Source organism: Ceratotherium simum, chromosome 16 (genome assembly GCF_057802395.1).
Source record: "Ceratotherium simum simum isolate JZ-2026a chromosome 16, ASM5780239v1, whole genome shotgun sequence".
Classification (NCBI taxonomy): domain Eukaryota; kingdom Metazoa; phylum Chordata; class Mammalia; order Perissodactyla; family Rhinocerotidae; genus Ceratotherium; species Ceratotherium simum.
In genome coordinates, this window is record NC_141915.1 from 16,892,081 (window position 1) to 16,920,036 (window position 27,956).

General features: G+C 46.5%; 3 protein-coding genes across 5 annotated transcripts; 2 read left to right on the forward strand and 1 right to left on the reverse strand.

The window, feature by feature from the left end:
* The first annotated feature begins 10,180 nt into the window (after positions 1-10,180).
* TLCD3A (TLC domain containing 3A) lies at positions 10,181-18,324 on the forward strand. Of its 3 annotated transcripts, none has more exons than XM_087440677.1 (5): positions 10,186-10,384; positions 10,825-10,908; positions 14,466-14,670; positions 15,808-15,967; positions 16,620-18,324. In XM_087440677.1, exons 1-5 carry the CDS (start codon positions 10,263-10,265, stop codon positions 16,853-16,855), a joined length of 807 nt encoding a protein of 268 aa, XP_087296803.1. In that variant the 5' UTR covers positions 10,186-10,262; the 3' UTR covers positions 16,856-18,324. The 3 variants fall into 3 exon arrangements, with proteins under 3 accessions (XP_087296804.1, XP_087296803.1, XP_004433387.1); XM_004433330.3 differs by having other exon boundaries at positions 10,190-10,384; positions 15,808-15,903; positions 16,614-18,324; XM_087440678.1 differs by lacking the exons at positions 14,466-14,670; positions 16,620-18,324 and having other exon boundaries at positions 10,181-10,384; positions 15,808-15,865.
* On the forward strand, positions 15,829-27,552 carry LOC101407171 (diazepam-binding inhibitor-like 5). The gene is made up of 3 exons (XM_087440679.1): positions 15,829-15,903; positions 16,614-16,643; positions 26,887-27,552. Exon 3 carries the CDS (start codon positions 26,944-26,946, stop codon positions 27,205-27,207), a length of 264 nt encoding a protein of 87 aa, XP_087296805.1. The 5' UTR covers positions 15,829-15,903; positions 16,614-16,643; positions 26,887-26,943; the 3' UTR covers positions 27,208-27,552.
* GEMIN4 (gem nuclear organelle associated protein 4) lies at positions 19,388-25,977 on the reverse strand. The gene is made up of 2 exons (XM_004433329.3): positions 25,908-25,977; positions 19,388-22,742 (listed from the first exon to the last, which is right to left on the reverse strand). The coding sequence occupies exons 1-2, from the start codon at positions 25,915-25,917 to the stop codon at positions 19,573-19,575; spliced, it is 3,180 nt and encodes a 1,059-aa protein (XP_004433386.1). The 5' UTR covers positions 25,918-25,977; the 3' UTR covers positions 19,388-19,572.
* Positions 27,553-27,956: the final 404 nt, after the last annotated feature.

Below are 27,956 nucleotides of genomic sequence, written 5' to 3' on the forward strand. Positions count from 1 at the left end.
CGCACTTAACCGCTAAGCCACGGGGCTGGCCCCTTTCTTTTTTTTTTTTTTTAATAATTTTATTTATTTATTTATTTCCCCAAAGCCCCAGTAGATAGCCGCATGTCATAGTTGCACATCCTTCCAGTCACTGCACGTGGGACACGGCCTCAGCATGGCCGGAGAAGCGGTGCGTGGGTGCGCGCCCAGGACCCGAACCCGGGCCGCCAGCAGCGGAGCGCAAGCACTTAACCGCTAAGCCACGGGGCCGGCCCCTTTCATGTATTTTTCAAGACAGCATGCTTTTCTTACTTCATCAAATTTCTAACTATATTTCAAAATACTCACATGCCTAAACTGAACCATGTTCCGCAGAAAGCCAAGCAAGTTTAACAATTAGAGCCATTACTTTCTAGGTGCTTATTATGATTTTCCTTTCTTTTATATTTATGTAATAAATAATGAATCGTTTGTATTGAAAAAACTCATGTAACACAGAAAAATGTAAAAGTCACTCTTACTTCACCTCACCCCATATACACACTCACAAAACCAACACATGCACATACACACTTCTCTCCCCAGAGGGAGCACTGTTGGCAGTTTGGTATTTTTCCTTCCAAACCTTTCTTGGCATGATTATATAGCAGTATATGTACCAATCACATTTATAGTTTTTTTAAATCATGTTATGTCTCACTATACTTATCATTATTTGTTCTTTCCCCTTTAACAGTATTTTCTGGAGCTCTTTGTATTTTGGTCTCTCTTTCCTTTTAATGGCTATATAGTATCCCATGGTCTGGCCATACCATAAAATATTTTATTTCTCTATTACTAGATATTTAGATCATTCCTAATATTTTGCTATTACAAACAATACTATATCCTTGTAATACGTGTGTATACTTCTACCAGCACTGAACAAACTGCCCACATCCTTGTATCTTTATGTACTCTGGATGTTATCAGTCTTTTAAATATTTACTTATAAAGCTTTTATTGGCTTTTTATATTTCTTCTGTGTATTTCCAGTTTATATCATTTGAATAATTCCTTTGGGTCATTTGTTTCTCTTCATAATTTGTAGGATCTCTTTGCCTATTCTGGATATTAACCCTTACTCTGTTATATACTACAAATATTTTCTTCTAACCAGTTACTTGTCTTTTAACTTGTTAATAGGGACGTTTGATGTACAGTTTCTTTTGTTTTGTTTTTAATGTACACAAATCTGTCAGTCCTTTTCTATATGACATCTAGGTTTTATGCCTTGTTTGGGAAAGCTTTTTCTAGCCTATGAATTATAAAAATGTTTTTTAAAATTTTCTTCTAATACATTTATAGTGTTGCTTTTTATGTGTAACCTTTTTTTTTGCTGAGGAAGATTCGCCCTGTGCTAACATCTGTGCCAGTCTTCCTCTATTTTGTATGTGGGTCGCTGCCACAGCATGGCTGACAAGTGGTATACGTCTGTGTCCAGGATCCAAACCTGCAAACTGGGGCCACTGAAGCAGAGTGTGCTGAACTTAACCACTATGCTGTGCAGCTGGCCCCTATGTGTAACCTTTGATATATCTGGAATTTATGTTTGTATTTGGTGTGTGGCAGGGCATTGTATTAGTTTCCTAGAGCTACAGTAACAAATTACCACAGGCTGGGTACATTTTGACAACAGAAATTTATTTTCTCACAGTTCTGGAGACCAGAAGTCTGAAATCAAGGTGTCAGCCAGGTTGATTCCTTTTTGGAGGCTCTGGGGCAGAAACCCTCTCACCTAGCTTCTAGTGGCTGCCAGCAGTCCTTGGCATTCCTTGGCTTGTAGACTCATCATTCCAATCTCTCACTCCATCTTTACATCGCCTTCTTCTCTGTGCCTGCGTCCTCTTCTGTCTCTTATAAGAATACTCTCATTGGATTTAGGGCCTACCCGAATCTAGTATGGTTTCACCTCAATCCTTATCAAGATTAAATATGCAAAGGCCCCACTTCCAAATAAGGTCACATTCTGAGGTTCTGGGTGGACGTGAATTCTGAGGGGACACTATTCAACTAATTTTATTTTTTCTAAAGGAAGGCTAATAGTTTCTGTGGTTTTCTTATGTACTCCTCCCTTTCCTCACAAGTATGATGCTTGCCACAGATTAAACTTAGTGGGTCTGGTTCAGGACTCTGTTTTGTTCCATTGACCTCTTTCTTCTATACTATTTCAATTATAATAATTTGTAGGATGTTTTGATATATTGTAAACTCCCCTCCTCCAGTGTTCTTTATTCAAATATTTCTTGGCCATTCTTGCACATTTTCTCTAATTCACCTAAGCTTTAGAAAGAGCTTGTTGAGGCCATGAAAAACAGGTTGGGATCTTGATTGGGATTGTACAGTCATGTATCACTTAACGCCGGGGACACGTTCTGAGAAATGCGTCGTTGGGCAATTTCATCATTGTGCGAACATCGTAGAGCGTACTTACACAAACCTAGATCATCTAGCCTACTACACAGCCAGGCTATATGGTACTAATCTTATGGGACCACCATCATACATGCAGTCCGTTGTTGCCTGAAAGGTCCTTATGCTGCACATGACTGTACTGAATTTAGAGATCAATTTGGGGAAACTTGACATGTTTACAATATTGAATTTTCCCTTTAGGGCCATGTTCTCCATTTATTTAGATTTTTATATCTTTCAGTAAAGGTTTGTAGCTTTCTTCATATAGGTGTTGCATATTTCTTATTAGGTCTAAAACTAGTGATTTTATAAATTAAAAAAATTGTAAATGGTCCTCTATTTCTATTACATTTTCTAATTGATATTTGCTGGCTTATAGACAAGACATTTATTTTTGTATGTTGACCTTGTATCTAGACACCTTATCTCAATTATTTTATTCTATATTTCAGTTGATTTTCTTAGTTTTTCTTGATAAATTGCCATTTTGTTTGAAAATAATGATAGTTATTTCTCTTCCTTTCCAGTGTTAAAATCTTTTTTGAAGGCTTATGTGTGTGCTGTTGTATTGGCCAGGACCCCAACAGTAGAGTGTTAAACAGCAGCAGAGTGAGTCAACATGGTGCTAATAGTCTACAGAGAAAGACATAGACAAACCAGTCAAGCCACTGATACTGCATAAGGAAACAATGGACTTATAACACAAAAAAGAAGAAAAGCAACAAAATCTTGACTAGCAAGCGCTCCCTGTCCTTCATCTTGCACAAATATTATTTAAAACTTTCCAAATCCTTCTAAGACCTATGCTAGGCAATGCCATCATGTTACCTGGCAACGTGGGACTTTGCTCTGCCTACAGGGCAAACGTACTTCATTCAGCCTGGCTCGTAACAGTTCATTCAGCCTTTAGACTGACCATTAATAGTTTGTGAGGTCAGTCACAGACAAGTGGTGACACTCAGCTGCCACATAAGCATGCACTAGTATGCTTGCGGCTGAGGTGCTTGTTGCTGTATATAATGAAGATTCCTTCCCAAGTAAGACTTTTAAGTCCTTGTAACTAATCAGCTTTCTCTGCATTGTTATTAGTTTCTGGCCATTTAGGTTTTCACCTACAATCTTGTTGAGTAGTAATTAACTCTTGCGGTTGAAATTGGCTGTGCCTGGTAAAAGACACTACAGACTTAGCTTCAAAAAGAGTAGCTTTTCCTTCATTCACTTCTTAAACAAGTACCAAGCGCCTACGTAATTGTAGTTTACTAACTAGGTTAATAGAGCTCCACCTATAAAAAGAAAAAAACTAGATACTTCAATAGGAGGTTGGGTTTCTATAGATATTACGATACCCACTTTAAAGACAGAAACTGAGTGGTAATAAGTATGGGAATCTTAATATTTTTAAGGTAACCAGAAAAGGTGAAGGCCTTGTCTATGTATGTGTACCCAGGTGTGCCTATGAACAAACCCACTCTCCCCCAGTTAAGAATTCCTTTTTTTTTTTTTTTTTAAAGATTTTATTTATTCATTTTTTTCCCCCCAAAGCCCCAGTAGATAGTTGTATGTCATAGGTTCACATCCTTCTAGTTGCTGTACGTGGGACTCGGTCTCGCGTTGGACGGAGAAGTGGTGCCTCGGGGCGCGCCCGGGATCCGAACCCGGGCCGCCAGCATCAGAGCGTGCGCACTTAACCGCTAAGCCACGGAGCCGGCCCAAGAATTCCTTAAAAAAAAAAAAAAAAGAATCCCTTTCAAAACCAGTGTTAACTCACATTGAAAGATAATCTATAATTCAAATATCAGATTACTTCTGACTTATTAAAAATGAGGTTTGTGAAATTTTTAATAACATTAAAAATGTTTATAATAAGTGAAATATTAATATTCAAAATTAATTTAAAGCATGACCTCAATCAAATATATAATAAATGTATATAAAGAGGACTGGGAAGAATTCTAACAAAATGTTAATATCTGAGAGTACTCTGTCTCAGTGATGACATTATTTGTGCTTATTATTTTCCATACTGAGCATGTTTTACTTTTTAACATATTACTTTTATGATAAGAAAACTAAAAAACAAAAAATCATCTGAGTTAAGTAGAGTAAGCAAAATCAACCTTTTATGGAATTACTTATGAGACATGAAGACACTGAAAATTATTGATCTGATAATTTAGGAAGGCAGCTGAGTTTGTTCACAGCGATTTGCTGGTTCTAACTCATTTCAAAGGTAATTTCCTTAATGGTTCACCGTCCTTGAATATTTCTTTTAAACTTGAGTTTAGAACTCACAGTATTCTGAGTCAGGTATGACTATCTACAAACAAGCAAATTTTTGCATTTATAGCAAAAGAAAAGTATAAGTGAAAGTACTTTGAAAAATATAAAAGCAGTACACAAAGGCAAGTACTGTATAATCAGTTCTTTGTGTAAATGATGGTTTTTATTGACAGGGATCATTATCACTGTGTACAGGAGCAAAGACTTCCTTGTGGTGTGCAGCTGTGGTCACTGTTTGTAGAAGCCAGGTGCTTGGGGTGTGGCTGTGCTGCTTAGACTCACAGTTTGCTTTTGCAAATCATCCAGGATGAAACTGAGGAAGCTGCAGTCTGGAACCTGGCAGGGCCGGCCGAGGGCATCTTTATGGAGAAGCTTAACAGAAAGTAACTGTGCTTCAGAGATACCAAGATAAAGAATAATATCCCTTGCCTGTGCCCAGCACATAGTTTACATGTATTTTTTAAAATATCTCAGCTAAGGGCTGGCCCCATGGCTTAGCGGTTAAGTGCGCGCACTCTGCTACTGGCAGCCCGGGTTCGGGTCCTGGGCGCGCACCGACGCACCGCTTCTCCGGCCATGCTGAGGCCGCGTCCCACATACAGCAACTAGAAGGATGTGCAACTATGACATACAACTATCTACTGGGGCTTTGGGGGAAAAAATGGAGGAGGATTGGCAATAGATGTTAGTGAAGAGCCGGTCTTCCTCAGCAAAAAAAAAAAAAAGAGGAGGATTAGCGTGGATGTTAGCTCGGGGCTGATCTTCCTCACAAAAAAATAAAAATAAAAATAAATAAATAAAATTTCTCAGCTAATTCACACAACCACCTGTCAGGTAGGTAGAGGAACCTCCACTTTACAGGGCAATTAAGTAGTTTTCCCCATGTCACACAGAGCCAGGACTGGAACTCAGGTCCTCTAGCCCTAACCCCAGTGCTGTATGCCATGGCTGCCTCTGGACGGATAGGCCCTACCTGCTTATCAGAGGCATGTAGTCTAAAGGGGAAACACATATACAGATACAGTGCAAGGCCAAATCGACCAGGTGTTCTTATGGAATGCAAAGTGTAGGAGAAAAATGAGGAGGGCAATTAACTTCCTCTTGGCCACCTTTTCCTAAAGAGCAAGTCCTAAGAGCAAGTTGCCTCCTTACTTGTGCCATATATCTTCAAACACAATATGGCTTTTGTTGGTGCTAGCCTAAAGGGACCAATGTTCCATGAAGGGCTGTCACTTTCTTCCTCTTTGTACGCCTCACTTTACCTTTCTCTACATCTTTTCCTCTTGTTCACTTGTGAATTCCAGTCTCTGGAGCTGTATCTCTATGTCTGTTTTCCTGTGTCTAAGGGTGTGTCCTGGCCGTTTTCTTCCCCATAACTGTATCTATCTCTGCCTCTTCTGATGGATCTTCTTCCTGTGCTCTATCTTTCCCTCCACGTCTCTTCCCATCACTTCAGTTCTCCTTTTGTCCTCCTTGCTGCTCTGTCCCCGCTTCATATGTCCCTAATGCAGAAATGAAGTGTGGTTCTAAACAAAATAACCTTCATTTCAGAATAGAGTTTCATTTTCTCTGTTATGATTTTTTAAGTAGATGAGTGGATGGAGACTTCTAAGTTCTCTTTCAGTTCTGGAGCTTGATAGGAAGATGTTTCATGTGTGAATCTCAATCGTTCTTCCTGAAGATGCATTTTTCTGGATAGGAAGAAAATGTCCTTGATCAAGGGTAGCAGCCCACACATCACATATCTTAATGACATTCACTTGAGTATTCCCAAAGTATCTTACAAGTAACATGATATTTTCAATTTAAGGCTGGAGAAACCAGGGAACAGACGTGGGCGAGTCCTGCATCCTATCCCCTAATGGTATCCAGATTGAGGCCTAAAGTAATGGGAGATACAGGGACCAAAAAGCAGGATCATATACCTCAGTGGCAGAAGAAACCATCAAGAAATCCCACCACAGCCCTCCCAAACTGGGAGCTTTATAAATTCCTGTGAGAATTTATAAAGGTGAGACTCTGATTTGGTAAATGAGTCTTATATTGACATCTAGTAACCTAAACTTCACTCTTGAAACTCACATAAGAAGCATAATTAAAAACTCCTTAAATCCCAACCCTAACAGCATGACGTAGTGGAAATTACCCTGGAACGTGAATCAGGAGCCCCAGGGTCTAACTTGAGCCTTGCCACTTCGTAGGGTGGCAAGTCAGTTTACCATTCTGCACCTAAGTCTCTTCATCTATAAAATGAAAATAATATGTTCACCTACCTCACTGGGTTATTTTGAGAAGCAAGTGAGATAATATATGTGAAAGTGTTTTGAAAAATTATAAAGTTATATATAAATATAAAATGGTGTTAAGGGGCCAGCCCCGTGGCTTAGTGGTTGGGTACGCGCGCTCTGCTACGGCGGCCCGGGTTCAGATCCCGGGCGCGCACCAATGCACCACTTGTCCGGCCATGCTGAGGCGGCGTCCCACATACAGCAACTAGAAGGATGTGCAACTATGACATACAACTATCTACTGGGGCCTTGGGGGGAAAAAGGGAAAAAAAAAAGGAGGAAGATTAGCAATAGATGTTAGCTCAGAGCCGGTCTTCCTCGGCAAAAACAGGAGGATTTGGCATGGATGTTAGCTCAGGGCTGATCTTCCTCACAAAAAAAATAAATAAAATAAAATAAAATGGTGTTAATAACAGCAGCATCAGAGCCCATAAACTCCACTCCACACATTTATATTTGTGAGTAAAGAATTAGGAACAGTGGTTATTAATCAGAAACTATATTATGCAAAATAACTACTCCTTGCTTATCAAGTTTGAAGGCAGTATAGTCATTAAGCACAGACTTGAAGGCAGAAAGTACTGAGTTCAAATCCCAACTCTGCCACTGGCAATGTGACCTTGGGCAATTTTTTAATTGCTCTGGGTTTCATTTTGCTCACACACGCACAGTAAGGATAACAGATTTTTCGTGAGGATCCAATGAGATAATGCATGCAAAATGTTTGATATAGTGCCTGCTACACAGTAAGCACTCAATAAGCATTAGCTTTAAAAAGTATCAAACATTTCTTGAGCACTTGGAACGTGCCCGGCCTAACTTAGGATACTAAATGAAAAGACATGGTCCTTGTTTCAAAGAGCTAACAGTTTGCTGGGCGTGGTGGGGGGTGGGGGGGATGACGACATACATAAAAATAAAAAACAGCATGCTTACTATTCCAATTCAAAGGCATTTAGAAAATGAAACTTACAAATCTGCCTGGAAGAGATAGGTAGATAGAAACCTTCCTGGAGGAGGAAACATTTGACTCAAGACTTCTGAAGGGGAAGTAGAAGTTTGTGTAAAAAAACGCTTTGTGCTTTTTATTTGGCTTTATCTTGTGCCCACAGGGGTTTGATTGCTTGAAAAGCCAAGGCTCATGTTAATGCTTGTTGGCTTTCTGGTGATTCAACCTAAACATTCCAGTGATGTCCGGAGCATGATTTTGGAAACTGATTTTACTTGCTATTTTCTATATGAGAAACATCTGTTTTGTTTTCATTTCATAGACTCCTTAAGAGCTGTACAACTTCTTGTGGAAGGAATAGATCGGTTCCCACCACTTAAAAGTGTTAGTATTGTGGTGCATGTTGCTGATCCCTTTAAGGAGAGAAGGCAGGGAGGACTTGTAACCACTTGTCCCTCTCTAGAAAAGCTGGAGCTGGAGGTGACTGGGATATATCGGTAGGGAATACAAAGTGGAATGCACAAGGATTGGTTCTTCTAGTGAAAATGGAAAGTGTACAGATAGCTGTCCTTGGTCCACATGCAAATGTGAAAATACAGAAAGCTTTGTATTTGCCAGATGCCTTGCTATCAAATTGAAGTGTCTTTCTCATTTCACCAAGTATGTTAGCAGTGACTCTGGGAGTCAGAGATGTTTGCCTAAGTGGAAGAAATTTCAGACTTTTCTTTGGGCTTTCTGCTTCCTTAATGGTGGCTCAATCCCTCATTTTAACAACATATAAGATGTTAAAAGCTGCGTTTACTCTTGATCTGTTTCTACACCAGTAACTGCCATGTCAGGGAAATTTAATTGGCATCTAACAGAAATCATCTGTTACTTTATAAAAGTCACAGAATCATAAGAATTTAGAGCTGGAAGAACCTTAAGAGCTTGTAATTCAGCCCCCTCCTATTTCACAAGTGAGGAAACTGACCCACAGAGGCTGAGCCCAGAGGCCTCCTCGGGGGCTGTTGTCAGCATTTTGTGTGATGTTGATTTGAAGAGACCCATAGTACCTTTCAACTGCAGTAGACATCAATGAATTGTATTTTTCCCCACATTTGGTAGCTGAGGAAGATACAGAGCAAAGCAAAGTAAAACTTTGGGAGGTCTCAAGAGGGAGAGAAGCCAGTGATACTGAAGTTATTGTATTGGCCCATGTGATTAGTGCTGAGTGAAACTGAGATCGATTCTAATCCACTCGAGTTTAGGGCGCGGGGCCCGAGGACTTTTAAATAAGAACACGTTGTCAACAACGACGACAAAACAGTTACCAAGACTCTGGATACTATCTTGACCCAAAGCCAAGAGGCAGTACCCAGAAGTCTGCAGACTTGATATTCCACGTCGATATGTGGATGGAGAGAGGAACTGTGGATTCTGTGGCAGGATTTAATGTTTTTCAGAGCGATCCCCCTCTGGGAGAAATTGCAGCAGTTGGCAGGACATAGAAAAGCCATCTCTGGCCTGCAGAAAGGCCCCGTTTCCTTAAGACTTCTAATTGGAAGCAAGTGTGCTTGGTAAATAAGCCAGGTGGGCCGATGGCCAAAAGCCTACCTGCCCTCTCCTTTCTTCCCGCAAAGAGAGATGCCCACCGCGCCCTGCCCGGAGGGCTCGCCCCACCTTGGTGGTAGGGAATCTCGATCAAGTGCATTTTCCTACCTGGCTTTCTCGGGGCCCTCCCCTCCTTGCCCCTTCTCCCGGGGCTGGGGAGGAGAGGAGGGCTGGGGGCAGGTGCGGGGCATCTCGTCTGCCAGGCTGGTCCCCGAGGGAGGGGGAGGCGTTTGCGGTGACGGAACAGAAGCCCCGAGAGCCTCGGCCCTTCCCGCCACTGGCTCTGCCGGGCGGCGGCCACTCGCGCGCCGCTTCTCCGGGGCGCAGCGTCCGCGCACTCGGAACCCATTCGACCGCGCGCGCCACGGCTCCAGGCCTGGCAGCAGCTCGCCGCCGCCGCTCACACACTCGCCGGCCGGCCGGGGGAACCCGGGCAAGCCTCCGGTCCCAGGGGCGGCGGCGGCGAGACCCCGCCCCGCCTGGCCGGCCCGCGCCTATCGCGGCCGCCGGCCTGGTCACGCGGAGAGTGGCGCTGCGGGCTCGGGGCCAGCGCCCGGCGGCTGCCGGAGTCGCGGCGGGCCGGGGCCGGGGCGGGGGTGGAGGGTGGAGGGTGGAGGATAGAAATAGGGGCGGGCGGGCCGCGCCAGTCTCGGAGCCGCGCGGAGCCAACCTGTGCCACGCCCTGGGCGCCGAGCGAGGCGGCCGACCCCCGCGCACCCATGCTGCTGACGCTGGCCTGGGGCTCACTCTTCTTCCCGGGGCTCTTCGCGCTCTGCAGCTGGGGGCTGCGCCGCGCGCGGCCCGAATGGACCGACACCGACTGCGTGATGATCAGCACCAGGTACGGGGCGAGGCCGGGCGCCGGCCGCCCCACCCGGCCGCTCGCAGGCTATACGGCCACCCGACCCGGTTGCGCCCGCCCCTGCGCCGAGCTGAGGGCGGAAAAGGGGGGCGACAGGAAGCGAGGGGGCTGCCTCCCTGGTCCTTGCCCGTCTGTGGCGCTGGCCAGAGCTCCCCGAAGACCCTCTGCGCCCTGCCCTGGAGGGAGAGAGAAGGGTGGAGGGCTGCCCACGCTGGTCAAGATGGGGAGGGAAGCCTGCTACCGACATCTGCCAGCTGCTTTGGGGATCGGGAGCGCGGCGGCGGCCCTAACATTTTCCTCACCGCGCTGGCAGCCTAGGGGCAGGTCAGGTTGGAGATTTTGGCTTTATACTATCCGCGGAACTGGATTGACCAAGCTTCCCCCCCCCGTCCCCCTTTTTCTTTTCTGCCGCACGTTAGGCTGGTTTCTTCAGTGCAGGCTGTGTTGGCCACCGGGTCGGGGATCATCATCATCCGCTCCTGTAGCGACGTGATAACCGACAGGTAACATCCAATGCCAGGTGAAAGGAGCACAAATAACAGCGCTGAACTTGTTCAAAGTTTCCACATTGTAGTGGCTCACAGGCACTAGTTCTTTATCGACACATGCTGTTAGGTGGCTGATTAATGGGAAAACTTGGGCATCCTAATTACTTCCCTCCTCCTCTCCTTACCTCTTCCAGCATCGCCAGCTTAGGAGAAAGTAAACTGAAGAAATGCTAGAAAATGGCAGAGTTTAAGGCTGATTTAAGGTGTTAGAGGACAGCGTGGTCCACTGATCCAGGTTCTTTATGAGATAGATACGTGTGAAAATTATTCAGAAGTAGGAGTATGGCTTCTGGTTCTTTGAAATGATCTCACTGGGGTCCTGCTCTGGAGCATTCATTGGCCAAGATATGTCCAGTGTGGTTAGCAGAGCCCTTCTATGGAAAGGAACAAATCCACCACCCCTTTCCTTACAAATGCTGCTCTTGTCTTCCCTCTGGATTTGCTAAAAGCAATGAAGAGGTTTCTGGTGCTTTCAGAAAACTGACTTGTATGTGTGTTAGAGCTCAGTGGAGAGGTAGGTCAGGAAATGTGCCTCTAGTAAAACAAATCATCAAGACCAGAGTGGTCTACTTTGTATAGTATTTAGACCTCGCAATGGTGGTGCTTTTTTTCAAGCCATTCTTATCACTTGTCTCCCTAGAACCATCCTTACTTTCTCTCAGTGAAGTTGAAGAGCGATCATCAAATGTGCAGGGAAGGTCTAGCAGCCTTTCCTGATCCTTTTCTCCTGTTGACTTTGCAAAGTGTCCTGCTTTTCACCTGCGTTTCTCCCTGACTGGAATGGGCAAGGAGCCTGAGCAGGGCATCTATCTCGCTGTGACCTGCAAGTTTAGTGTCGGGATCTTACCTAGGCTTAATCCAGCTGTCATGATGTTTGTGCTTTTCGTCTTATGCCTCTTTTTAGACAAAACCAGTTATTGGTGATGAATTATAGATGCTGAGAGAAGATAGGTCAAGTGACCTTGATTGCATACACCAAAGGCTAACAGCATTTGCTTGGCTGGGCTCAATTTTTATTTTAATTGAGTATTTTCTGATCATGCAGCAAGCTCCTTCACTGCCCCCAGTTTGTCAGATCAAACTTGAAACCAGACTCCTAGGGCCAGCCCCGTGGCTTAGCGGTTAAGTGCGCGCACTCCGCTACTGGTGGCCCGGGTTTGGATCCCGGGCACGCACCGACGCACTGCTTCTCCGGCCATGCTGTGGCCGCGTCCCACATACAGCAACTAGAAGGATGTTCAGCTATGACATACAACTATCTACTGGGGCTTTGGGGGAAAAAATAAATAAATAAAATTAAAAAAACAAAAAGAAACCAGACTCCTCTGCAAAGATGAAACTAAGACAAATGCAACCCCACAGCACTAGCTCTAGCTGACATGAGGGCAAGCAGCAGACAACCACTACGCAGTTCAGAAAAAGATGTTTGCACACCAGTAACTTTCAGTTCTATAGCACCATTGTTGTGTTTTCCCCTCAGAAGCCATGTGTTTTAGTGGCTTGAGCATAGCAGAAAACCTGAGTTTGGTTTTCAGGTTCCTCCTTTTGTGTATCTTTATGCCTTAAATTCTCTGCTTGCAAACTGGAGACAGACACCACGTTTCTGTGCCCTCCACCTTTATGTGGATGTACGAGGGTGCTCTAGAGGCACCTAGGTGATCTAAAAAAAAAGTCTTTGGGGGCTCATATACTGTATACCCAAATATTTTTCTATTATATGCCTTTTCATTTTATGCCTTCATATATATTGTCTGTAGATAGGAGAGAGTATCTACAAATCCCCCCGAATTATATGCAGAATGTGTTGTGGGGCCAAGGATTTCATCAGATTCTTAAAGAGGTCCAGATCCCTAAAAAAGGTTCAGTCCGTAAGAGTCACAGCGCTAGGCAGTTTTCTCAATTTAAGCACTTATATTTGGATGGTACTTTTTACATTTAAAAGGACTTTCACACTTTTAGATTTTTAATCTTCACAATAACTTTGTCAGAGAAGTAAGACAAAGATTATCATCTTCATTTTATAAAGAAAGCTAAGTTCCAGGCTAGTAGTAGTTAAGATTATAATCCAGATCTCTTGCTAATAAATCTTCAGAGAATGCTACCTAACAATCACAATTTCAGATCTTACTGAATTGGTAGTGGGTGCAAAATATTAGAACCCTAGGCTCCACTCAAGGGGAGAGGCCAGTCTTATTTCAGCCGAGCTTTTAGTAGCTGTTTATAGTTATTTTACTTGGAATTGCTTCAAGAAAGCAATGGAGACATAGATGGGTAGTAGAATAAGTATTGCATCTTTTTTGCTGAAATGGAACTTGGCTAATTAATTCACCTGCCTGTATATTTGCCATTACTTGTTTGCCTATTTCATTGTTTATTCATTATTTAGTTATGCTGTGGTAAGTGTGGACTCATTCAGGGACAGAAACTTGAATGGCACCCTTTATAGAAAATATTCCCAATGTTGCAGTTTAGTGGATTGGCTCCTTAGGAAGTCATCTGAGACAAAATTAAAAATACGGATTTGAGGGTCCTAGGCATACCATTTATAGTCTCTGGGGAGTGGAGCCCTTGACAAACACTGCAGGTGATTCTGATGTTCAGGTAGTTTGAGAACCATAAAACTAAAGTGTTTCTTCTTCCTAACACATGGGTACTCAATAAAAATTTGCTGACAGTGAATCTAATCCTTCCCAGCATAGTAGATGATTTCATTTCAGATTTTTTTTCACATAAATTTTCTTTAGAATTATGATTTATCATTCGGGAACAAAATTGTATAAATTATAGAGTTTCCTTCTAATCTGTTCTCTGACAGTGATAAACTGTCATTTCGACTCAGCAAATATTGATTCCATCCCTTTGGACAAGTAAATGGGAGCACTGTCTTTTGTCCCAGCTTCTCTTCTGGTATCTGACTGCTGTAAGGTAGTCCTTGAGCTCTGCGCTCATTTCCAGACATATTTTTCGTAATGAGTAGAATTGGGATAAGCCACAGAATGGTAAAGAAAATGGCCAGGTTTGCTCCCCAGAAACTCCTGAGAGTGGGGTTGCAAGCAGATGCAAGAGGACGCTCCCAACTATTGAGCAACTGAGTGGAGTTAAACTGGAAATATGGGGTTTGGGACACCTTCCAAACCAGTTTTTTGGTGGAGCTGTTGAATCATTGGTAGAGGTATCAATATCAAAGTCAGGTTATATCACAAAATGCTGGAAAATCCATTACAAATGAGTAGCTAAATCAGGCAAATAGGACAACTAGTCACCTACACATGTGGTGCTGAGTGAATTCCTGCTTTCTGCCTTTGACACTTACAAATTTTCCCTGTAATTCAGAGAAAGTTGCTCATTCTCCTTACTTATTAGTTTCAGCATCTTCATGGTAAAGTATTTGGAGTAAAAACAGCTGATTAAGTACAGAGCTGAAGGGACTGTGTTTGAGAAGAGGTTGGCTTTGAGCGTTCATAATTGATATCCATAATTATTTCATGGACCATTCATATGCTTTCTTTCAGGCACTGGCTTGCCCGAGAATATGCCTGGTTTTTGGTTCCATACATGATCTATGACACCTACGCCATGTACCTCTGTGAATGGTACCGAACCAGAGACCAGAACCGCAGACACTCTCTCACCACTTTTCAAAACTTCCTAAGTAAAAACCGCCTCATGATCACGCACCATGCAGTCATTCTGTTTGTCCTTGTCCCCGTTGCACAGGTATGGCCTCCCAGGACAGCCACCAGCAGCCTTGGTCACTCGTTTCTCCTGTTGAACTGGGTATCTTGACCATTACTTGGGAGTCAGGATTGCCCTTCTTTTCCTTCCCTTTCCTACAGCTCCCACTATCGTGCCAGCTGCTTCCGCAGTTAAATCCCCAGGCCAATCATGTAGAAAAGAATCAAATCTGAAATGTTCGTGATCCTCCTTCCAGCAATCCCCCAGCCCTCTGTGATTCCCTAGCATTTGTCAAAGGTTCTGTCTTTAGTTCACACAATATAAAACAAGATAAAAATTGTTTTTAAAAAATGAGAGGAGCTCAGTCAACTAGTTACTTGCTCCAGCAGTGCCAGAGAGTACTGTATGCATTATTTTGATGTCACAAAAGCACAGACTCTCAAAGCAAATAGCCTCATAATTTCTCCCCAGATCCATTTTTCCCATTAAAAACCCACCCAGCAAGGAAGAGAAATGGGAGTGCAGAGAGGAAACTGGTAAGTCCTGTGTGCCTACCAGGTGCAGGCACTTGATTTAAGAGCTCACAGCTTTCTACTGATAATTAGAAATTATCAGGAATAGTGAACAATTGTTAGCCCTGTACCATAGATGAAGAAACTGGGGCTCTTAAGAGTTTCTGTCCCTCAGTGGTACTAAGTGACAGAGCTGCTAGCCTACTGTGCTGTACTGCCTTCTTGAAAAGAAAAAAGGAGAGGCAGAGTGTGTTATACTCTGTACGAAGTCTCTCTTGATTGCTTTGGGAGCCTAACATCTAGCACAGGGCCTGGCACATATTTTGTTGAACTGACTTGGCTAAGTGCCTTTGGCATGACTAAGTTAGATACCCAAAAGTAGGCTGTAGGGTTCCTTCCGGCTAATGTTGAAATTCAGAGAAAGCTTGGTGTGTGATGCAATCAGCCGATCTGAAGTTGCCTCTGGATGCTCTGGATTCAGCCATCAAGGTGCTGTTGCTCTGGAAGCAGCAGAGTATTAATGGGGTCTACACTTGCCCATTTAGCATTTCCTTTCCCTTCGTGGTCTCTTAGGGTTACCCTTTTCAATAGCCCTAGTTAGAGTTTTCCTTCCAGTGGTTCCTCAACTTCCATTTCTTATTTCCCCTTTTCCTCTTCTCATCTGCAGAAGCTTAGGGGAGACCTTGGGGACTTCTTTGTTGGCTGCATCTTCACGGCAGAACTGAGCACTCCGTTTGTGTCGCTGGGCCGAGTTCTGATTCAGGCATGTATGAAAGAAATGGCAGAAATAGTGCGGAGGGAATGGACTCTGCTTTTCTTGGTAGATTGTGGGGTCTGGAGAATCCCTTAGTGCTTGGAATAGTGGGATGGGAGATCCTTGAACAGACTTAAAGGTCAGTTGGTCATCTGAGCCAGTGGGAATGAAATTGTACATTTGATTCAAACTTGATATAGCTTTTTAAGTATTTTTCTGGCCACAGAGATTTTTTTTTTTGTGAGGAAGATCGGCCCTTAGCTAATATCTGCCAATCCTCCTCTTTTGGCTGAGGAAGACTGACCGTGGGCTAACATCCATGCCCATCTTCCTCCACTTTATATGGGACGCCACCACAGCATGGCCTGACAAGCAGGCCGTCGGTGCGTGCCACAGATCCAAACCGGCGAACCCCGGGCCGCCACAGCAGAGCACGTGCACTTAACAGCTTGCGCCACCGGGCCAGCCCCCAGATTTGTTTTTTTTAAACCAGTGTTCCTGTGCTCCTGTCAGCGGGGTGGCTTAGGCCCAATTCAACATCACTATTGGAAAAACTACGGGGCTATAGGCATATATAAATACAGCAGTGCTCAATCATCTTTTCTACAAGTGTCAGAAAACTAGATGTTGGCTTTTACTGTTGTGGGCCTTGGGCTAGTCATTCCCTGAAGGCCCAACCTCTTGGTGACCCTGCATTCCCCTTCCCTCCTCTTTTACAGCTAAAGCAGCAGCACACCCTTCTTTACAAGGTAAACGGGATCCTCACACTGACGACCTTCCTCTCCTGTCGGATCCTTCTCTTCCCCTTCATGTACTGGTCCTATGGCCGACAGCAGGGACTCAGCCTGCTCCAAACGCCCTTCCATATCCCTTTCTACTGCAACGTGGCCAATGCCTTCCTCATCGCTCCCCAGATCTACTGGTTCTCTCTGCTGTGCAAGAAGGCAGCCCGGCTCTTTGACACTCCCCTAGCCAAAAAGGATGGTTAATTGCTCCCAGGAGTCAGGCAGGAGGGTGCTTCCTCATGCTAGCTGCCTCCTCCACTCAGTATTCCGTGGACCAAATTGTGCCCTGGGTGGCCTCAGCCTTTTGGGTATTGATAAGCAGATGGGTTTGAGTTTTTCTAAAGATTATTCATATTACCTCCCTCTTCTAACCTGCCCCTTTTGCAAAAGCACTTTTTTTTTTGGTAACAACGATCAGGTCCTGTCAGACCTCCATTGGCAGCAAGGTGGTTTTAATGCAAGCCCAAGGATCCTTCCTTGGGTCTTATCTCAAGGGCTCTGGGAGGTAGAAGCATGGGGTGTGGAGATAGGTGGACCAGGGCGAGAAGTACTTGGGCACCCGCCTGGCCCTAATATCGGCGGCTACCCATCTTTCCAACCACTCAGGGCAGTATCCACATATACTGGGCCAGCAGAAGCAAATGATGACTTGGTTCTTGCAATAATTTCTTGTGATGTTGGCCTGGGAAAATTGTTGTGGGTAGGTAGTTTCTTATTGTTTACTAGATAACCCATTGGTCCTTTGCCTCATCCTTTCATCCGTGTGCCAACATTGAATTCTCATGTCTAATGACTTCCGATCAGAAGTCTCACTGGCAGGGGTGGGTAGGAGGCAGGGATGGGAACCTGAAGCACTTGAGTAGGTAGGAAGGCCAACAGGTCAGCACCTTTGCAGGCTGACTTGGTGAAGACCCGTGTCAAACTTGTGAGCTTGTTGTAAACACAAATACCACCCCCTTTTTAACATGTCCCCTCAAGCCCAGGTTTCCCCATATCCACACGCACAGGATGCTCTTATTAAAAACTATAGGGGTTAAGTGAAATGATGGCTACTGAGCTATTTACTGGGTAACCCCACTCTTTGACACTGTCCTGAAGTAGAAATGGACTTCTGTATTCCAAACCACGAGATGGCTTGTCTAGACTGCCTCCTGATAAGCCAGAGCTTATGGTACAAAGCCTCTTCCTATGTGAGTGTACCGCCCTCTAGCCAGAGGCTGGAGAGCAATAGTCCAAGACAGCCCTGGCCAAAATGCATCCTGTGGACTGACTCCTTCACCCGCCATTTGCAAATAGGATCCTCTGGTGCCAACACTAATCATTCCTTATCAACTAGGATGGGTTTTAGAAACTGTGCTACCATGAAGCTTTTTTTCAAGTGGCAGTGAAAGACTAGATTTTTTTAAAGTGTCTTTTAATTCATTGTCGTCCATGAACTTTTAAAGTACCGAATATGTAACAGTGTCTCAAATTTTGACTATTTCAGTCTTTAATGGGTGCCATTTAAAAAACCTAAAGTGCTGTAATGTTTTTTACTGTTTTGTTTACTATCAGTATATCTTTATAAATCATCCCTGTGGTGATTAAACTGCACTAATATTTCCCAACTTATCCTCCTTTGTGAAATACATCAACAGCAACTTCCTGTGAGACCCATCCTGTGACTTGACTGGCTGCTGTGCTATTGTTTCTGGTCTGTGTTCATGTCCACGCAAGTGGCAGAAGTAGGATGTGGGGGGAGGAGGATGTGTTAATGCTTTCAGCCTCCAGTAGGGCCTAGCTCATACCTTAGCCTAACATGTTTCTGCAATTCATGGGTCCAAGAATACACTGCAGGGTCCTAGAGTTCAAGCCCAGTCGTCGAATAACTTTAGGCCCTTTCTTCTCTTCCTAGGTGAATCCCAATTAGGAGTTGGGAGGGTGGAAACCCAATGGTAGGCCACAGAGCCAGCCCACTTGAGGTGGGGGCGGGAACCTGAATAATACCCCATTTTGAATGAGGGTATGGATATGAAGGTGACGGGGCATATCCTTTTCCCTTGCTTGCCTCCCAAATTAAACACCTCACCAACCGGTTCTCATAGTTCTGTAATATACCCTGGACGCCTTTAATTTGCATTTTTACGCTTCTGCACACACCATTCCCTGCTCTCATTCTTCAAAACTATAACAACCCACCCCCGCCAGAAGATAATTACACCTATCCTTTAAACACATCTCTGCTGTGTTTACCAGACCTAGTTTTAGCAGAGCCCCTTCTGGATCCACCTAATGGATAGAGTTAAGACTGTATGGCAGAAGTCCTCAATTCAGAAGATACCATTTTCTTGAGGTCATTAATCTACCCACTGACATTTAATTTTCTTGGTCCAATCCTCTCTTTTTACAGTGGTATGGGCCTTTAGGGCACACAAATCACATGGCCAATTGGTGGCAGAATAAAGTTCTTTTCTTAGTTGCTGCGCTTTCCAAGATACCACGGAATGGCTCTTGAAGAAGATTTCAGTGCAGAAGAACACACATACATACCTTGTAATTTTTTTCATTTGGGTGGTTTCGCCTTTGGACTTTGCCAAATTCTAGAGTGGAGAAGTCCAGTTATGAACATGTTCCTCCCAGCCTGACTCGATCTTTAAGACTCTGGCTGAGTCCAATTTCAGAGTGTATCTAAACCTAGACTTGACAAGAAAGACTCAAAAGAGACAAGATGAAACTCAAGAGACTTTTATTATAATTTGTATGTTACAAATACCTAAGAAACTATTTTCTTTACACTGTCATTGCCATATACTTTTCAGCTTGTGTACAATCTCACTTAACCAAAAAGTTTCTCAGCTCTAGCCCCGGCAGACCCCACCAAGTTGAGGCCCAGCTGTCTTCTGATCTACAAAGGTCAGAAGTTGCTGATCTTCTGCAGCAGCGTTTGGCGCCGCTCCTCGGGGCTAACGTTCTCAGCGATGGACTTTAAGAAGCGCTGCTCATTCACCTTCTGCAGCAAGGAGCTAACAGAAGGGTTGGTCTTGCTCAGGGTTTCATAGCAGGTGAGGATTTCCAAGGCCAAAACGTAGAGTGGTTCACACACCTCTTGGTGGAGCATGGCCATGATGTGCAGAACATGACAGAATACCTGGGTATAAAAAAATAGGGTTTCCTGGGTCAGGTCCTGTTCTTGTCCTTGAGCCCGTGGGCCAACTGACTGTATTAACCTAACTGAGTCCAGGAGGTTGGTCAGACTGCTACAGAGGAGTTTGACCACATGGCTCCAGCCTTCCATAGGAAGCCAATTATGACAACTCCGGCTGCAGAGAAACTGGAAAGCTCTCAGGAAGAGTATGGAGAGTTGGAGCTCCTGCGCAAAGGGCTTCAGATTGAGCAGAGGAACAAACTGAATATATTCCAGGCTATAAGGGACATGCAGGAGCTGTTTCTCCAATAGTCTCCTGGTCACCTGGTAAAGGTACTGCCACTCCTGGGGGCTACACCAAGGCATGACTTGCACCAGGGCCACCAGAAAGCCCTTGCTGAACAATCTGACCTCCTCAGGGTTGCCCACATCCACCACCAAGAGGGAGAGCATCTGCTCAGAGATGCTGCTGGAGATGTAGCAGCACTCCATCCAGGCAAGAAGCCCTGTGCCTGGCCCATACCCAGGGTGGGCCTGGGAGGTCCACTCATCCTCAGAAAGCTTACAGATCTCAAAAAGTGTGGCTGGCACCTCACACTTGAAGTGGCCTTCAAAGAAGTTCTTCAGTCTCAGGCCCACAGTCCAGTCTAGTTGCTCCAACTTCCGGTGGAGCCAGGACAGGGACTTGATCCAGGTGTCTGGGGAAAAGGTCTCAGCATTAGCTAATACAATCTCACAGAGGAGCTCCAGAATATGGATCACCAGATCCTTCCCATCCAAAGAGAGGCACCGCTTCTCCTTGGGGAGCTGCCAGTATTTGCTGAAGCAATCCAGGAGCTGGCACAAGCTGAAGATGAGGGGGAATGGAGAACAAGTCTGGAGCCAGTATTCCTCTAAGCACGCATTCGCTTCAAGAGTCTGGATGAAGATCTTCAGACTGAGGTCCACCTCTCTGACATCTAGCATCAAGAAAGGCAGGACGAATTCCTTTAGCACCTCATCTGGCTCAAGAAGAGCAGCGACTGGAATCCCTTGGGGCTTCACAGGACTCCCCAGGCAGCTCAGGAGCTCCAAAAATTGCTTTTCTTCCTTGGGTGTAGAGAACTTTGTCCAGACGGTTTCTTTGAGGCATGATGCCACGAAAGTGATGGATGGATTTGGACCTTGCTCTTCTGTGAACCTAAGGGCAGGGAAGGCGGTGAGAATCTGAGCCAGGAACTTATGGGTGCCGAGATTGACCACAGCCATGCTGCACATTTTCTTCACTGTCATCTCCGGGTGCAGTATTACCAGGCGGGCCACAGAAGCTACAGCTTTAGCCAAGCCCTGTTCAGAGGCACTCTGTGCGAGCTGGTTAAAAGTCGTATTGAGGTCTTCCTGAAACCCCTCCAAGTAAGCCAACAACTTCTCAGAGAGGCCCTTTCGCCCCCAGGAGAGCAGGACACCTGAGAGGACTTTATTTTTATCTGGCAGTGATAAGTCTGCATAACATTCCAGGATCAAGTCGATCACTTGTTTGAGCTGAGATTCGGGGATGGCTCTGTCTGTCGTGCTGACTTCTATCACTGTTTCCAGCAGCTTTAACACCAAGTCTGGCTCTCGGAAGAGAGCCCGGTTATTAACCAGGCAAGCCAGCCACTCATCCGAGAAGGCCCACTTCTTCTCAGAAGCAAAAATGTAGCACATTTCCATATGCCGGTCCATCTTCTGCTCAATAACGGCCATAGCAATCGAGGCAGTGATGTCCTTCTCGAAGCCCTTGTTCTTCAGCACCCTGTTTGTTTTCCTCAGGAAGTCCTCAACACTCTCTGCCAGCTCAGAGACCACCTGCCTCTCCTCCTTGGACAAGCCAGTGGTATTCAGGTAGAGCTTCAAGTTCTGGCTGAAGGAAGTCAGACTGTCACACAGCCGATAGCTGTCATAACTCGTCCCGTGGCTGCTGTTGAGCATGACCTGCAGCTCCTCCCCCCACTCCTGTAGCAGGCTGCGCATGAACTCAAACCCCACAAAAATCGTCTCACTCGGGAGTTTGGCCAGCGAGCTCAGGCTGACGTCCCGTTCTGCCTCCTTTACCTTCTCTGCCAGTGCCTGTTGGTGATATGGGTTCTGCGTGTCTGAATTCCACACGGAGATCACCGTGGCCAGTTTGTCTAGATACACACTTGCAGATACTTCCTGGGGGTCATCCTCCATCAGTGCAAACACAGTCAGCATGTCAGCCAAGTTGGCTAATGCACAGCACTTCATCCCAGGGCACAGGATTCTATTTTGGATTTGCTTCAGCCCAGTGAGCAGCATGGCCAACAGGGGCATGGTAGGACACACATCTGGGTCTGACTTGAACCTCTTTGGAGGATGGGAGAACTCATCTGAAGAGGATAAGTACTTATGGGCCATTGTCCGAAACTGGGAGAGCAGGGGGTCCTGCTGATTGCCCTTGTGCTTCATCATTTCCCACCAGACATCGAGGAAAAAGGCCACATCCTTTGAAGAAGTGTCAATCGTCATGTGCTCCAAAAAGTGCTCTAGTTCTGCACGGCAGATGGTGGTGGGCAGGGCCATCAGGAGCTGGATAAAGAGTCCAGAAGCTTCCAGGGACTTGAGCAGCTCAAAAAGGACCGTGTGATTGATGGTAGGGATCATGTTGCCTACTGAGAAAAACACATCTTCCTGCCACCAAGTTTCAGTGTCAGAGGGGCTGACGGGGTAGGGCTGAAGAATCTTGGCCCAGATGATGATCAGAGCTTTCTTCTTCCAGGCGAAGGGTTGGGAGCATGCTGCGGTGGAGGAGATCTCCCTCAAGGCCTCCACAATGGGCTGCCCAACACGCTCCCAGTCAGACTTTGTCAATTCTGCCAGTGCTTTGGGGCGGAACAGCTGCTGGGCCAGCAAGAAGCCCCCATGCAGAATAGTCATTTCTTCACAGATATTCAAGGGTCCTGCACAGAGAGAAGCCAAATAAGATAGAGTGTGGTGAAAAAAATTTCAGAATAGTAAGCCGAGATTAGAGGGAGAGACAGCAGTTAGTAGGCTGTCATTATCAGGGTTAGAGATGATAAGGGTTCTAAATGAAATCAGTGGGAGAGGGGGAAGAAGGGATGGTTCTAAGAGGCACTGCAGAGCTGGAGTCAAAAGAACTTAACTTGAGGAATAAAAAGGACTCCCCAGTTCTCTAGCCTGGAACTGGGAAGACAACAGGTACCACTGGAAATAGGGAATGCAGGAGAATCAGAACAGGTTTGGAGGGAACACTGTTCAGATTTGGTTATTTGGAGTCTGAGGTAGAACATTAAGGTAGAGACGTCCTCCAGCAATGGAAATGTGGGGTTGACACTCATGAGGAAAGTCAGCCCTGAAATGTGACTCAGAGAGGTGTCTGCCCAGAGGGGATCACTGGAACCAAGGAAGTGAGAGAGATCCTGCAGGAAAAGCAAGTGAAAAGGAAGAGCTCCACCTCTGAGGCTAGGCCCTCCAGCAAAGGATGGATCAGCAGAGGCTCTGGGGAGGAAGGGCTGAGTGAGCGAGAGAGAGAGGAGAATAGCACAAAGACAATACCCAACCACAGGGGCCACCAAGTACATACTGCAGGACGTGACAATTGAGCTTCTAAGTAAGGATACAGACTAGGAGAGGAACGGAAGCAATCAGACAAGCACTTTTCTCTTATAGCCTTGTCTTGCAAACAGATTTCAAACGTTCTGCCTTTCATGGAAACAGTTCACCCCACGGCTCTTTCCATCAAAGAGAACAAGCTACTCATGGCCCTGGTTCTCTGGTAGAAACCAAGAGGTAGATACAAAAAAAAAATACTGCACTAGATTAAGAAAAAAAAGTCCTTCCTTCAGTGAGCCATGAATCGACACAGACTTATCAAGGAAGGCATCTTGGGATGTTTAATGAGACATGGGTTTAAATCCTAGCTCAGCCATTTAAAAGCAGTGTGACCTTGGACAGATGACTTCTCTGAGCTTCCCTTCTGCATGTGGGGATAATACAGACTTCATATTATGACTGTGAAGATCAAATGCTCTATACTAGTCAAACCCTTGGCACTGGGTTGGTGCTCACTGTTAGCTCCCAATCCCATCTGCCAGGTCTGCCAAGGGTTAAATAAGCTATAACTACGATAAGAGTCAGGCTACAAAGAGCCCAATTAGGTGCTCAATGAACATTGCTTTCCCCAAACCTTTCTATTGTTGGCAGGACCAGAATCTTGTCATTATCTTTTGCCTCCCCCAGCTCAGAAACAAAAAAGGACACAGGTATTTCTCAGGTTTGTTTCCGTTGGCCCAGAAACCAAATCAGAGCACAAACACTGCTCACTATTCAGTATTCTTTATTTTTATTTTTTTGTGAGGAAGATCGGCCCTGAGCTAACATCTGCCAATCCTCCTCTTTTTGCTGAGGAAGACTGGCTCTGGGCTAACACCCATGCCCATCTTCCTCCACTTTATATGGGACGCCACCACAGCACGGCTTGCCAAGCGGTGCATTGGTGTGCGCCCGGGATCCAAACCAGCGAACTCCGGGCCGTGGCAGGGGGGCGCGCGCACTTAACCCCTTGTGCCACCAGGCCAGCCCACTATTCAGTATTCTTAACTCCTCATCCCCACCCCCACTCCCATTCCCAGGACCCAGAGATGCCACCCCTTCCTCACTCCCTCATGCCTCCAAGAATACATCTTCCCCATTTTCACACCCCAGGAGGTAAGAAAAAATCCAGATTCCAGGAGACTACAGAATATCCCGCCCCTTTGACCATTTACAGGAGCAGCAAAAGGCCAAGGGATCAGCCCTCCTATGCAACCACTAGTGAAGGCAATCCACCTTGGCTCCCAGTGGCGAAGCAGATTCCCAGGGAGGGGTAGGTTGCTGAGGGGCTCTGGCCCTTCTTTCTGACTCATGCTGCTCTCCCAGGGCCCTCATATATGTTCCCTTATGACTCTGTAAATTTAACTTTATTGCATTATCAGCTCAACTGAGATGTTTCCCCCAACACCTAGCTTCCAGAGACATAATCCATAAGTACATACACGTGCTACTTGAAGGAATAAGTCCCAGAAGCAGTTTATCCCTGGGCAGATCCCAAGTGTTTTATCACTGCTGGTTAACCGGTGCTTGTGAGTGCCCACTCATCATGTTTATTAAGTGGTTACTCCGTGTCAGGCACTGTGCTAGGTGGTATGCATGTAAGATCTCTCCTAATCCTCAAATCAACCTTTTGAGGACTATTCCTGTTTTAGAGATGGAAACGCTGAGACTCAGAAACAATTTGCTCAGGATGTCGCAACTAAAAACGGTAGGTCTGGGACAGAAATCACCACAGCTGCAGGGCTCTTGCAGCTCTACCGTCCCACCACTGAAGAGCTGTCTGGGGACAGGGACCGGAACACTTCTCCACAGCCTACTATTACTGGCGCATCTTGGGGTACCTCCCCCAGCTCTCCCAGAACAGCCGCCTGTCTTATCCCCTTAAGAGCTTGTCCAGCAGGGTGGGAAGCTGGGCAAAGAGCCACCGATTTATACCAGCGCCCCGCTCCCTTCTCCCAGACCTTGCCTGAGGATTCTGAGTCAAGATGCACGTGCCCGACGGCTGCTGCAACCCCTCCCCACAACTGCTGGTCTGATGATCGCTAGCTCCGCGCAAGGCGCCGTCCCAGACACTGTATACACGTGATCTCCACGAAAACCCCTCAACTCCGTGAGGCGGTTACATTATCATCATCCACGTTTTATCAGTGAGGGCCTCATGAGCCTAAGACACTTGCTGAAGCACACAGTAGACGTTCAATAAATGAGACCGCCAGGGCATCCGGGATTCCCCGGGGCGCCCTCGAGTCCGGTCCACTTTCAGGAAATCTAACTACACATCCGCTTGGCCTTTCGCGTGGAAAGGGGCCCGGAGGGCGAGGGGCCGGCCAAGCAGCGGCGGGGCCCGGGCTAGAGCCCGGCCTCCCGACCCCCGCTCTTCGAGGACACCCTACCCTCCAACATCCCCCCGACCAGGAGGTCCCCCTTGGCCCGGGCCGGCTCAGCACCGCCCCAGTCGCCCGTCGCGGGACGCGGCCCAGGCGGGCCCGGGACCGGGCAGCCGGGACACCCACCTAGGTCCATGGCGGCGACGCTAACGGCGGCGCGGGGCGCCCCTCCCCCGCAAGGCCGCGAGCGCGGCGCAGGCGCCACGGCACAATGGGCAGCGCGGGGGGCGGGACAATAGGCCGCGCCTCAGGCACCGCCCCCAGTCTCAGCTCGGGCTCCGCGCGGTCCGCACAGTCCTGCCGCCGCTCGGCGCGCACGCGCGGTCCTACCAACGAGCCCGCGGCGTCGAGGCCGCCGGGCCCGCAGCGCCCCCTATCGGCCCGAAGCCTCCAACCAGCCGACAGGCAGGTGCCTGCGCCTCTCTGCCACCGCGGCGGGCCCGCCCTTCCCTCTACCCGGTCCCTGCCCGCCCCCAAAACGTCTGGCCCCGACCCAGGCCACCAGGCCCGGCTGCCTTGCTTTCAGTGCTCCGCTCAGCCACGCATCTGTCCAGTCCCTTGCCTAGCCCTGCTTCTTGAGTCCCGGTCGATCCTACCCTTTAGCTCCGTCCCTGGCCCCGCATCCTCCCCTACTCGGTAATCCCCGGGATCCCCCCGCACACAGTTCACCCAGACGGAATGCCCCTCCCCAGGCTGCCTCCCAACCAGCATAGACGCGCCATGCTCTGAGAGGCTTCGCCCCCCGCAGCGGGTCTGCCCATCTCCGGCTCGGAGCCGCCTAGCCCCACAGCCCACAATCGCCCCAGTGCTCGGCCTTCAGACAGCAGCAGCAGTTCCTTCTTTTCTGGCATCATAGACTCCTTTGAAATGTTAATGGTTGTCCTCCCCAGAAAATTCGAGCAAGAACAACTGTGGGGGCAGATCCAGTCTAATGGGCTCCAGTTTGCAATCTGTACTTTATAAAAATACACATTTGATTTCTGAGAAAACACACACACACATACCCTATGGGCTTCTCACACGTTACCCTGTTTCCTTTTCTCCCTTTCCCTTCTTCCCAGACTTAACTACCAGCCTCAAGCGTTTTTAACTCTCTCCCCTCCAGCTTCTAGCGCCAGATACCACCTAGAAAGGACAGAGGGGCGCCGCCTCAGCTCCTGCAATGTGCCAGGTGGAGTTTGAGATGGCCTGTGCTGCTATCAAGCAGTTGAAGGGACCTGTGAGTGATCAAGAGAAACTGTTGGTGTACAGCTTCTACAAACAGGCCACCCAGGGCGACTGCAACATCCCTGCCCCGCCCGCCACAGACGTGCAAGCCAAGGCCAAGTGGGAGGCATGGAACGAGAACAAAGGGATGTCCAAGATGGACGCCATGAGGATCTATGTTGCAAAAGTGGAAGAGCTGAAGAAAAACGATACTGGTTAAGGAGGACAGAGTGTCAGTCAGAATGAAGTAGCACGGCGCCTCTGCTAGGGAAAAGGGCTTCTTAAAAGACCTTGATGGCTGAAATGTCCTGAAACCATAACAACCATAGCTGAGACATCAATAAATCACTTAAACTGCATGGGAGTGATTGTCTGCTGTTGGAAAAGTGATAAACTCAAAGTCATGTTACAGCACAAAGGGCACGATGCTCACTGCAAGACAAAAGCCAATCATCAAGAGGCAAGATGGTGGAAAAGAAAGGGCAGTTTATCACATCTTGCTAGCAAGGGGGAAGATGGCTGACTAATGTCTCAAAGAACCATCTTAAGGGGGCACAAAATCTTACAGCAGTTATATAGGCCTGTGGGGTATAGGGGAGGGGGTTAGGAATGTCAACCCTCGGGTGTTACAGACTGGGAGTCGCCACACCAGATCTTTCAGTTTCATTGATGATGGCTATCAGCATAGACTCTCTGTAAGGGGGTCATCACATTCCTAAGGAACTCAAAAGAACAAAGTTATCATCTCATCACAGCTGGGAGGTACATGCACAAGCAGGAGTCGTAAAATCTACAGAGCGGTTACATCTCCTGGAGGGTGCATATCCAGTTGGGCTAGTCAGAGGTCATTAAAAGTTACAAGAGGGTTTCTTTTCTACAACATGGCTTCCCTTATGTCAACCTTGTCTTGAGCTGGTATCGGTGACTGTGAGAGTCCTAGGTAGGTGTCCACAATACATAAAAAGCATC